General features: G+C 46.7%; 1 protein-coding gene and 1 non-coding gene across 2 annotated transcripts in view; one reads left to right on the forward strand and one right to left on the reverse strand.

The window, feature by feature from the left end:
* LOC145337463 (uncharacterized) overlaps window positions 1-12,328 on the forward strand; it is a 93,308-nt gene that overhangs the window by 47,052 nt on the left and 33,928 nt on the right. The window contains exon 3 of the mRNA XM_080182244.1: window positions 7,994-8,069. Coding sequence (XP_080038370.1) covers window positions 7,994-8,069 — 76 coding nt within the window. The remainder of the gene's footprint in view (window positions 1-7,993; window positions 8,070-12,328) is intronic.
* On the reverse strand, window positions 3,324-3,522 carry LOC145337473 (U2 spliceosomal RNA). The gene has a single exon (XR_013885362.1). It is a non-coding gene; the product is annotated as a U2 spliceosomal RNA (small nuclear RNA).

Here is a 12,328-nt window from a genome sequence, read left to right on the forward strand (position 1 = left end):
GCCCAAGCCTCCAAATGATCTATATCCTGCTGTATCCTCTGATGGTCCTCATCACTATCTGCAAACTTACTAATCAAACCAGTTACATTTTCCTCCACATCATATATGATGAACAGCAAAGGTTCCAGCATGATCCCTGAGGAATGCCAGTTGTCACAGCCCTCCATTCAGAAACACACCCTTCCATTGCTACCCTCTGTCTTCTATGATCGAGCCAGTTCTATATCCACCTTGTCAGCTCACCTCTGATCCCATGCAACCTCCTCTTCTTCACCAGTTTGCCATGAGGGACCTTGTCAAAGGCCTTACTGAAGTCCATGTAGACAATAGCCACTGCCCTACCTGCATCAATCACCTTGGTCACTTCCTCAAAAAACTCGATCAAGTTAGTGAGACATGACCTCCCCTTCACAAAACCATGTTGTCTCTCGCTAATACGTCCATTTATTTCCAAGTAGAAGTAAATCCTGTCTCAAAAGAATCCTCTCCAATAATTTCCCTACCCTTTGATGTAAGGCTCAATGGCCTGTAATTACCTGGATTATTCTTGCTGCCCTTCTTAAATAAAGGAGCAACACTGGCTATTCTCCAATCCTCTGGGACCGCCCGTGTAGCCAGTGAAGAGACAAAGATTTCTCTCAAGGACCCCGCAATTTCCTCTCTAGACTCTTTCAGTATTTTGGGGACTTGTCTGACTTTAATGTTTCTGAAAAACCCCAATACCTCCTCCTTTTTGATCTTAATATGACTCAAACTATCTACACACCCTTTCCCAGATTCATCATCCACCAAGTCCTTCTCTTTGGTGAATACTGATGCAAAGTACTCATTTAATACCTCGTCCATTTCCTCTGGCTCCGTGCATAGATTCCCTCCCCGTCTTTGAGTGGGCCAACTCACTCCCTGGCTACCCTCTTGCTCTTCATATATGCATAAAAACCCTTGGGATTTTCCTTAATCCTGCTGGCCAATGACTTTTCATGACCCCTTTTAGCCTTCCTTACTCCTTGCTTACATTTCTTTCTACTTTCCTTGTATTCCACACTTGCTTCGTGTGTTCTCAGCCTCCTAGCCTTGACAAATGCCTCCTTTTTCTCTTTGACTAGGTTCACAATATCTTTCATTATCCAAGGTTTTCAAGACTTGCCAAACTGATCCTTCATCGTTACAGGAATGTGACAGTCCTGAATCCCTATCAACTCACACTTGAAAGCCTCCCACATGCTAGATGTTGATTTGTCCTTCAACGTCTGCCCCCAATCAACATTCTTCAGTTCCTGCCTAATATTGTTGTAATTAGCTTTCCTCCAGTTTAGCACCTTAACTTGAGGACTAACTGTTCTTTATCCTTCAATACCTTAAAGCCTACTGAATTGTGGTCACTGTTTCCAAACTGCTCCCCTACTGAAACATCGACCACCTGGTCGGGCTCATTCCCCAGTACCAGATCCAGTATGGCCCCTTCCTTAGTTGGATTATCTAAATACTGTTTTAAGAAGCCCTCTTGGATTATCCTTACAAACTCTGTTCCATCCATGCCTCTAGTGAATCCCAGTCAATATAGGGGATGTTAAACTCTCCCACCTCAACCCTGTTACTTTTACACTTTGCCAAAATCTGCCTATAAATCTGTTCCTCTATCTCCAGCTAGCTGTTGGGCAGCCTATAGTAAACCCCCAACATTGTGACGACACCTTTTCTATTCCTGAGCTCTATCCAAATTGCCTCGCTGTATGAGCCCTCCGAGGTGTCCTCCCACAGTACAGCTGTGATATTTCCTTTAACCAGTGGTGCAACTCCCCCACCCCTTTTACACCCCCTCTATCCCACCTGAAACATCTGTATCCTGAATGTTAAACTGCCAAACCTGTCCTTCCCTTGACCAAGTCTCTGTAATTGCAACAACATTATAGTTCCAAGTACTAATCCAAGCTCTAAGTTCATCTGCCTTACCTATTACACTACACTTCTCGCATTGAAACAATTGCACTTCAGTCCACCAGACTCTCCCTGATTAGTAACTACACCTTGCCTGCTCTTTCTCTGAGCCTTACTGGCCCTACTCTCTGGATCCCCTTCAGTTAATTCACTTTTGCTTTGACCCCATCCCCCCCCCCCCCCCCCCCCCCGCCCCACACTACTGGCCAAACTAGTTTAAATCCACATTCTGGACCCTGGCACAAGGGAGGCTACATACCATCCTCGGGGTCTCTTTCACGTCCACTATCTCACTATACAGTCCCCTATAACTATTGTTCTAGTGCTCTTTGTCCGTCCCTGCTTAACAACAGAGTCACCTGTGGTGCCACTGCTCTGGCTACTGCTGCTGCTGTCATCCCCTGATAGGCCATCTCCCACAACACATCGGTCCACCTTGCTGTCTAACAAGGGGCATACACGCAGTGGGTTGTGCGAGGGCTGCTCTTGGATGTTTTGAGAGTAGCCTAGTGCTTCACGTCGTTAGTGTACGCTTAAACTGGACCATCTGACGGGCAACACGACAGCTCAGTGACTATCACTGTTTGCTGTGCAGATACGTGGATTTGGGCCGGTGTCTGTGGGAGTTTGCACATTCTCCCTGTGCTTGCGTGGGTTTTCTCCGGGTGCTCCGGTTTCCTCCCACACCCCAAAGGTGTGCTCTTAGGCTGATTGGTGTAACAAATTGTCCCTAAATTAGTCTTCCCTCAATCTGGTTTCCAATGTGGAGTGCCATAAGCATAGACAAGGGTCATGGGTGGAAGAGGGGATTCACAATGTTAAAATGGCGGCGCGGGCTTGTTGGGCCAAAGGGCCTGTTTCCTGTGCTGTGTTGTTCTTTGTTCTTTGTAACAGTATCCAGAACAGTCTACTTGTTAGAGAGGAGAGCGACCACAGGGCATTCCTGCACTGATTGCCTGCTCCTTCTAGCGGTCACCCATCTATCAGGCTGCGCCTTGGGTGTGACCATGTCTCTAAAGCTTCTATGACTTTTTCAGCCACCTTCATGCTCCTAAGTTCATCCAGCTGCTGCTCCAACCTATCCATGTGGTCAGTAAGGAGCTGCAATTACGTGCACCTCCTGCAGATGTAGTTGTCCGAGACTTTGGATGCTTCACGGATCTGGCACATCTCACAAGTGTGGCATTTAACCCCACTGACCGACATTTCAAATACCAATTAAATTATTTCAGAAAATTTATAAAACTCTTACTTTCACTTTCACCTTCTCACAATGCCTTTTGTTTTTGTTTTTATTCCAATTCAATGCAATCAAGTCCAATTCAGAGTCTCAACAAGTTGAGACATTCCTGATCCAAGCTGACCAGACAGGGCTCTCACCTGCTGAGATCTACATGATCCAAGCTGATTGGAGTAGGCATAGTTCCTCCTCCAAAGCTTGATCTCATTTGCATCTTAGCCAAAAGGCTGAGATGCCATTTTTAAAAATTGCTTCAAATGAAGGTGAAGTGTAACCTAATGACTTCAACCAAGCGCAGCATGTCCATACTACACTTGATCTTAGTCAAAAGGCTGAGAAGCAAATAAGTGCCGTTTTTTGTTGGTTGGAGGAGGGAGGGAGGGAAACACTGATGTAGTGTTTTGGGATTACTGCTCCTTGACGCTAGATTCTCTGCGTCCCACTTCTCCGTAGATGCTGCCGGGCCAACTTCCCCCAGAATTTTTTTTTCCAAAAATATACTTTATTCATAAAAATCTCAAATAAACCATTGTGAATCTACATGTCGTTGAATTGCAAACAGTGCAGAATTAAAACTTTTTTACAGTTCGATACAAATTACAGTCATAACATTTCAAACCTTAAAACTATATACACGCCTCAAAAATTACTGTGTGCCGTTATTTCTCAGATTGGCACACAGTTCCACGGGTCGAGGGTGTTCTGCAGTTCCCGGGCCCTCGGTCTGCTTCCATTAATAGGCCTTACAGTGTGGCCTTTCCAAAAATATACTTTACTCATAAAGGTCTCAAGTAAACCATTGCAAATCTACATGTCTTTGAATTGCAAACAGTGCAGAATTAAAGCTTTTTTACAGTTCGATACAAATTACAGTCATAACATTTCAAACCTTAAAACTATATGCATGCCTGAAAAATTACTGTGTGCCGTTATTGCTCAGACTGGCACACAGTTGCACGGGTTGAGGGTGTTCTGCAGTTCCCGGGCCCTCGGTCTGCCTCCGTTAAAAGGCCTTACAGTGTGCCCTTTCCCCATTTTTGCCTTTGCGGCGGCTGCTCCAAGCTTCAGCACGTAGTCCTGGACCTTGGATGCACCAGCGAAGTCCTTCAACGGCCTCTACCAGATGCTGTAATTCCTGTTTATCATTGAAGGTGTTCTTCCGCCTCCCACTTCTTAGTAATGTTGCCTCTACCAGATCTGATTCATTCTTGTGACCACAGTATTTTTATGGCTCATATAATTCAATTTGTGGTCAATGGACAGTGTCCCTTAGGACACTGATAGGCAAAGATTTGCATTGATAAAGCACCAAGATAAATTGGAAGAAGCCAAAGTACTTTATAGCTAATGAAATACATTTGAACGCAAAATAGCAACCAGCAAGTTTCCACAAATATCATTGTGAGATTGGCAGAGGGTTAAAAATTGGCTTGGACACCAAGGGCAGAGTGCTTCCAAAAAAATTCTAAATGTCGAATTCACGGGAAACTGGAGTAATTCAGACTGGTTTTTTCAGTGGGAGTTCAGACTTGAATCTCCCACACTCTGTGCAATGCAGAGGCAGCAAGCGTGAATATCATTAGATTTCAGGGAGTGGGGCCTTTTCCTGCACGAGAGGCTGAAACCAGCAGGCCTGTACATATACCTCCTGCCCAATGGGCAGTGCCATGGTGCCCCCACCCATGGGCACTCTGCCCCTTGGGCAGTGCTGGGGACACAGGCTGGCATTGCCAGAGTGCCATGCCCAGCAGGTACCCCTCTGCTGCTTGATCCCAGTGGTGGGGGGGGGAGGTCCCCCCAACTGACTCTCCCTCCCTCCAGCAGGATCAGGCCACTACTTCCCCAAAAGTAGGGAGCTGGTGTAATCCCCATTAGAGTGTAGGGTGGCACGGTAGCACAATCGTTAGCACTGCTGCTTCACAGCTCCAGAGTCCTGGGTTTGATTCCTGGCTTGGATCACTGTCTGTGTGGAGATTGCACATTCTCCTCATGTCTGTGTGGGTTTCCTCCAGGTGCTCTAGTTTTCTCCCGCAGTCCAAAGATGTGCGGGATGTCTATCCCTTCAGGGTGATTGGCCTTGCTGAATTGCCCCTTAGTGTCCTGAGATGCGTAGGTTAGAGGGATTAGCGGGTAAAATATGTAGGGATATGGGGGGGTAGGGCCTGGGTGGGATTGTGGTCAGTGCAGACTCAATGGGCCGAATGGCCTCTTTCTGTACTGCAGGGTTTCTATGAGTGGGGTGGGAGAGGCTAGCAAGCCCGGAGAATTCAGTCCCAGACCTGCTAATAGCATTTAAATTATATGTAAAATATTAGTTAAATGCTAACCCCACCTTGCCACCGATTTCCGGCGAGGAACAGACCGTGCCAAAAATCCAGTGCTGGGAGGCACAAACATTCGTGGGAATCTTGCAAATTGTCTCCACCCCGTGCAACTCCTGCTGCGCTAAAAACGTAGCGCTGTGGGGATGGTAGAATCATCCCTCCCAGGGGTGAGTCCACTGGTATTTACGGATTATTTGATATCAACCTGAAGGGGTAGGCGGGGCTTCAGTTTAATATCACATTCAGAAATGGTACTTCTGACAGTGCCGCACTCCCTCAATACTGGAGTGTCAGCCAAGGATTTTGTGTTCAGATCCTGAAATGGAGTTTGAATCCACGATGTTCTGACTGAGGTCAGAGTTCATTCACTATACCACAGCTGATGCATTTTAATGCGACCAGATGTCTATGTGCTCATGTCTATCACGTCATCCCCGCCATACAACCTCTGAAAGCTGAAGCATCTCCACCATTCCTTCCCCTTTTACATCTCTGATAGTCCCTAACCCTTTCACCACTCTGTGCTATAGAATGCCTATGAACTAAATTCAAAGTGTGGGAACAGGGGGCTGAATGTTACCAGACCCCCCCCGCCAGCGTATTTGTAGCTGGGGGGACGGTGGAGAGAGTGGTGGGTGGCAAGCCCACCATTTCCTACCCATCCTCGAGCTGTCTCCCAAGTTACAGTGGGTGGGTAAGGGGACGGGGTGGGGTGCAAGGCTCAGGCAGCTCACCCTGAGGTGTGTGGAGTTTACACGTTCCCCCACCATCCCCCCCCCCACCCCACCCCACCCCACCACCACCACCACCACCCCCATGTCTGCTTGGGTTTCCTCTCAGTGCTCCAGTTTCCTCCCACACCCCAAATTTGTGCAGGTTAGGTGGATTGACCATGTCAAATTGTCCCTTTGTGTCCAAAGAGGTGTAGGTGAAGGGAGATTAGCGGGGTAAGTACCTGAGGCTACAGATATCGGCCGGGGGAAAGGGCCTGGGTGGGATATTCTTTCGGAGAGTTGGCGCAGACTCAGTGGGCTTCCTTTGGCACTGAATTCTATGATTCTATCCTTTTCTTCCTCTATAATATTTACAGGAGGGTTAAATGGAATAAACACAGGCGGCCTGGCAGCTTTCACTACGGAGGCTGCTATTGGACTGGATAAGTTGGGGGATGGAGGGGTGGCGGGAGTGGGTAGGGTGTGGACCTTTCTTAAGGTGAGTCACCTGTGCTCAACAAAAACATCCCCCCCCCAAGAGCACATCTCCTTAAGCATCTTCCCATTTCTCAACCGCCCTCTGACTTCCCCAGAGGATTGCTCCCCAGGAGGTTACAGGAGTCTCCAAAAATCCCCAGAATTGCCTGAAGTCTATGATCCAGGACACTTTCCGTGGGATCACTTGCGGTTTCACTAGCAGCCAGTACTAAAAGCAGGTGTGGGGGTGGGTCTGTAGATCTCTCCGCCAGTCAGCTTGGCGGAGAGATTTCCGAGGGCAGGGCCTTCTCGGTGCAGGGGCGGAAGTTCCACTGTGACTCAATTACAGCTATCCCCGTGTAATAACATTACTTTCTGTCGGGCGATTGCAGACCACGGACTTCTCAGTGGCCGTTTCTTGGTCTCTATTAGACTTACAGTTCCAGATTTTTATTGAATTCAGATTCGCTGTGGAAGGATTCAAATCCAGGGCCCTGGATTAGCGAGCCAGCAGCAATGCTACTCCTGCACCGCCTCTACCAGCATGTTGCATTTATTTCAGAATGTTGACAAGCGGACTACTGTCAAGGTTTTTTCTAAGAAAAGTGGGAGGGGTACCATCCACAAGTAGGTGGATCTGGTTATATAAAGGCTGTGGTGTGGTTTCATTTTCCAATTGGCTTTCTGGTTACTGAGCTCTGCTGTGCATCTTTGGCCCTCATTTCTCGAGAAACGCTGAAGGAAGTATATTTGCATGAGTGCAGAGAGATGTTCGAACTTGGGAAGTATCTGAATGACTGTTAGGCCCAGGTGAGCAAGTAATTCAGGAGGCGGCCTTCAGAAGGCATGCAAGTTTGAAGTTTTCTGAAGACTGTGGACTGAATGTGGGAGTGCAGCAGGTAAGGAATGAACACAATTTTAAAGCCCCCTTCAATGAGTGGGACACTGCACAATGACTGCCACCCAGTGGCAGTGTTTAAAAGCATGGCCTGCATGGAGATCAACCTCATGAGGATAACTGCACTTCTGTTAAGGACCTCCTTACAAATAGAGATTAAATAAAGGAGTCCACCCCGAACTCTTGGGGAGAAACAAAATTTCTTTAATGGGATTTCTCAATTAAATGTGAACAAAAAGTGAGATTTGTTTGAGGCATTTCAGCAACAATGCGAAGTTCGCATTGGCTCACATTTGAGTCTGGTTTCGTAGAGTTTAGTACCATGGAGTGTTCGGTTAACAGGGACGTGTTGGCCAGCAATTATTATTCGGGCTTCTGATTTTGACACATATATTTTTCACAGGGAAGAAGCTATGGAGAACTCTTTGCAAATGGATCAATTTGAGGAACCGCAGGAGTCCAGGGCTACAAAAATTGAGGTAATTGTGACTGGTCAGAATTAAGACAGCTACAACTCTCTTGTCAGATAAACCCCACCAGCTCTGCAATCTGAAACATGCTAAAATATGAAGACTATAGTAGCGTGGAGTTGGCGCTGATTTGTCCAAATAAAGGCCTGTGTGGTTTTGTAGGCCGGTGGCAGTGCCCCCTGCTGCAGGTCTCAGAGCAACCAGGTTCAAGTCCAACGCCAGCACTTGTTGGCCACGGAAGGAGCAGTCATAACCCAGATCAACAGGCTGATAGACAGCTCAGGAATCCTTCCACCATTATTCTCCAAAGGGTTTAAAAAAAAGCCTGGGTGTGAAGATACGCTTAAAAAGGATTTACTTCTGTGTATTGTGTTCACCTTCACTATTCACCACCACAGATACACAAATCTCAATAGGCCTAGAGTAGAGTTTACAACCTGAGGATTCCCTCATCTACCACAATCCATATCAGGCAGAGACGGTGACAGCTAAGGTCTCTGACACTCAATAAGTTGCTGGAGGACAGGCCCCTGCTGAGTACCAAGTCCCATGATGAGCTTCTGGGTTTGGTCCTAATGTTGGAGAGGCAGACACAGGCAAGGGAACATCAGGCACAGCAGTCAGAGGCCATCAGCAGACTGGGACGTTCTGTCTGATGTGATGGTTCCAGCATGCCAATGCATCAATGTCTTCACTGAAAATCTCCAGCCACCTTGGAGACCCAGGTCCAGCAGTTATTTGCTTGATTTGGGGTCAGACTACATTACATCACTCTAACCACAGCAGTTTTCAGCAGTGGCTAGGTGAGAGGGGGATGGGGCACCTTAACTTCTCTCCAAGTGTCCCTTCTCCTCATGGAGTCAGGGAGGGATCACCGGGCAATCAGAGGGAGGTGCAGTACCAACAAGGCATCCCAGTGGCATCTACTCAGGACACTCCAAGGTACCCTCCCGCTCCACCTCCCCTCTGCCAGTGACTGCAGTGGACCAAGGTACCCTCAACAGACTAGAACTCTCAATGCCGCGGACAGCAGAGGATGTCCACCAAAGTTATCTCAAACAGGGCCTAGAAATCAGCAGACTGCCTCCATCCATCTCTCCTACAGATGTCACAGCTGTACCTAGACATAGTGGTAGGACAACAAGAATGGTAGGGCCCTGGGGAGTGTTGTTGAACAGAGAGACCTCGAGGTGCAGGTACATAGTTCCATGAAAGTGGCATCGCAAGTAGATAGGTAAAGAAGGCATTTGGCACACTTGCCTTAGAGCATTGAATACAGGAGTTGGGACTTTATGTTCCAACTGTACAAGACATTGGGTCTGTAGATCTCTCAGCCAGTCAGCTTGGCAGAGAGATTTCTGAGGGCAGGGCTTTCCCAGAGGTAGGGGCAGATGTTCCATTCTGACTCGATTAAAGCTGTCCTCATGTAATAATATTACTTTCTGTTGGGCGATTGCAGACCATGGACTTCTCAGTAGCCGTTTCTTGGTCATTATTAGACTTACAGTTCCAGATTTTTATTGAATTCAGATGAATGAAAAGCAAAGAGGCCCAAGATTGTGCGAGAGTTAGGAAAAGACATTGGTAAGCTCACATTTAGAGTACTTCATACAATTCTGGTCGCCCTGCTATAGGAAGGATGTTATTAAACTGGAAAGGGTGCAATAAAGATTTACAAGGATGTTACTGCGATTGGAAGGTTTCAGTTGTAAGGAGACATTTGATAGGCTGGAAATTTTCTCCCTGGAGCATAGGCGGATGAGGGGTGACCTTATGGAGGTTTTATAAAATCATGAGGGGCATAGATAAGGTGAATAGCCAAGGTCTTTTCCCCAAGGTAGTGAAGTCTAAAGGCATAGGTTTAAGGTGAGAGGGGAAAGATTGGAAAGGGACCTGAGCGGCAGCTTTTTCACACAGAGGGTAGTGCATGTATGGAATGAGCTGCTAGAGAAGGTGGTAGAGGTGGGTACAGTTACAACATTTAAAAGACATTTGGACAGAGAAATGGATGGGAAAGGTTTAGAGGGATTATGGGCCCAATGCAGGCAAATGGGACTAGTTCAGTTTAGGGAACCTGGTCTACATGGACTAGTTGGGCCGAATGGTCTACTTCAATGCTCGTTGACTCCAATTAAGAAGTTTGGATGCACACTAGTGATATGGGTATCCACTTGTTGGGGGCAATTCTGAGCCCACGTTAGTCATCAGCATGAAAAGCAAAGAGGCCCAAAATTGTGCGAGAGTTAGGAAATGAGATTCTCACGGGCATAATCTTATTTCCTGATTTTCCACGCCCCTCGCCCTTAACATAGTGAGGTGCCGTCCAGGGCAGGAACCTCATTTCAATAGATATTAACAATTACAGGGTTTTCCCGCAATATGTTCCCCTCTCACTTAATATTCACACACTGATCGGGTATGACGTCACCGAGGTTCAGAACAGATTTTTAAAAGCTTGAAGCAATCGTGGAGAACCCACTGGGGACACTAAGATAAGTATTGTGCCCCCAGGGGAAGAGGCACACGCCCGCACTGCCCCCAGTGCCATCTGGCAGCACTAACCTGGCAGTGCCAGGGATGGACCCTCTGGGGAGGGGTTCCCCTGAATGTGTGGGGGGTGGGGTAGGCTGCATTTCGGCTTTCTAGACTCAGCCAGCATTCTGTGCACCTTGGGGAAGATCCTGCCCATCACTTCTGTAAATGTATATTGCATTAATCAACTCCAAGTCTCATATATTAAGTTGAAATTCAGTGCGATTCTATGTCCCACATTCATTCAAGTTTTATTTATTAGTGTCATAAGTATTCTTACATTAACACTGCAATGAAGTTACTGTGAAAATCTCTTAGTCCGCCACACTCTGGCACCTGTTCAGGTACACTGAGGGAGAATTTAGCATGGCTAGTGCACCTAACCAACATGTCTTTTGGACATCAGAAAGGTACTCCACCTCATCCAAATGATCTAGATCTAGATCGTCTACATCCTCAGTTGTGTTAATTGTCACACAGTCTTACCACAGTGAGAAGATTTTATTTCCACGTACGCAAAATCAGCAACATCGCGTCATATGTCACAACACATCTGTCACCCTTGAATCTCAGGGAGGCATCATTTGACTCAGGAGAATAGTTCCTCAAGCTTAGTGATTATCCTGCTGCTGTTGCACTGATGTCTGTTGCGTGTGGACAAATATTTATCATGATTAATGCGATAATCGTTTCTCCAATGTGTAGTTTGCAGTGGCGTTGACCTTTGAGAGTAAGTTATTGGTAAAAGTATCATTCATCAAACTCCATCAGCTTCCATGCTTCTCCATGTTGCTCTTGTCTCGCACTTAAGGTTGAATGTTATTTTCACGCTTACTTCCTGAAGTTCTCACACATGATGCTGAGCCAGGGAGGCAGAGGTCATTCAGGAACATTACAAATGTCTGCTGGAGGGGTATGAGTATGTGATGACAGTGTGTGTTTATCCTGGTAAATTTGTATCCTTACCTGTAAGATCCTTGTGTAAGGATAGAACAGAAAACTCAATATGGAATCCATTACATGACAGTGTATTCATTGACTTGAGGTATATAGAAAGGGTTGGCTTTGGAGAGTTCGACCATGTCAAGGACTGCCATGCTATGAATGCAATGCTTTAGCACATCTGAGTTCTTGCAGGATTTATGAAGAGAAGATATTGTCATTGAATGCTGTGTCAATAGTAATTGGGCCACATTTCTCCCTAATCCAAAAGTCACCTAGGACAGGAACTTGTCAGGCTTCTGATGATTACAGCGTCCTGAGTGTTTGTGATTAACCAAACCGTTGTCCTGCTGAGGCACTCTCTGTGAAGACAATGCAAACCATCCTCGCAGCGCTGGGTGCAAGTTGTAGAGTTACAGGTCGCCGCAACCTGATTGGGGGTCAGTAATAAGATGATGCCTCTGTATTATTGCACTCCTGAGAGCTGGTGATGGGAGTGATGGAGTTTTCCGGATGCTGCTCCCTCTTAAAATGACCATTGAGGAATGCTGTGTGTGTGGGCTGTGTTACTAAGCTGGTGTCATACCGACATGAGTGCATCTAGATATCAACTTGGTTCCTCGTCTGTTCGAAAGGTGGCAGACACACTGACTTGGTGACATCAAGGAATCACTGTGCATAGTTGCTTAAGGATGTGTGTTAGAGTTGTGTTAATTGCACTGCACAGTAGTCACATGTTCCTAAGACTTTCCAAAGGTAGCTCAATTGTTCAGCCAGACGGTGATGAATGCTAC

The sequence above is a fragment of the Carcharhinus amblyrhynchos genome, unplaced genomic scaffold (assembly GCF_965287045.1).
Source record: "Carcharhinus amblyrhynchos unplaced genomic scaffold, sCarAmb.v2.hapA scaffold_49, whole genome shotgun sequence".
Lineage (NCBI taxonomy): Eukaryota > Metazoa > Chordata > Chondrichthyes > Carcharhiniformes > Carcharhinidae > Carcharhinus > Carcharhinus amblyrhynchos.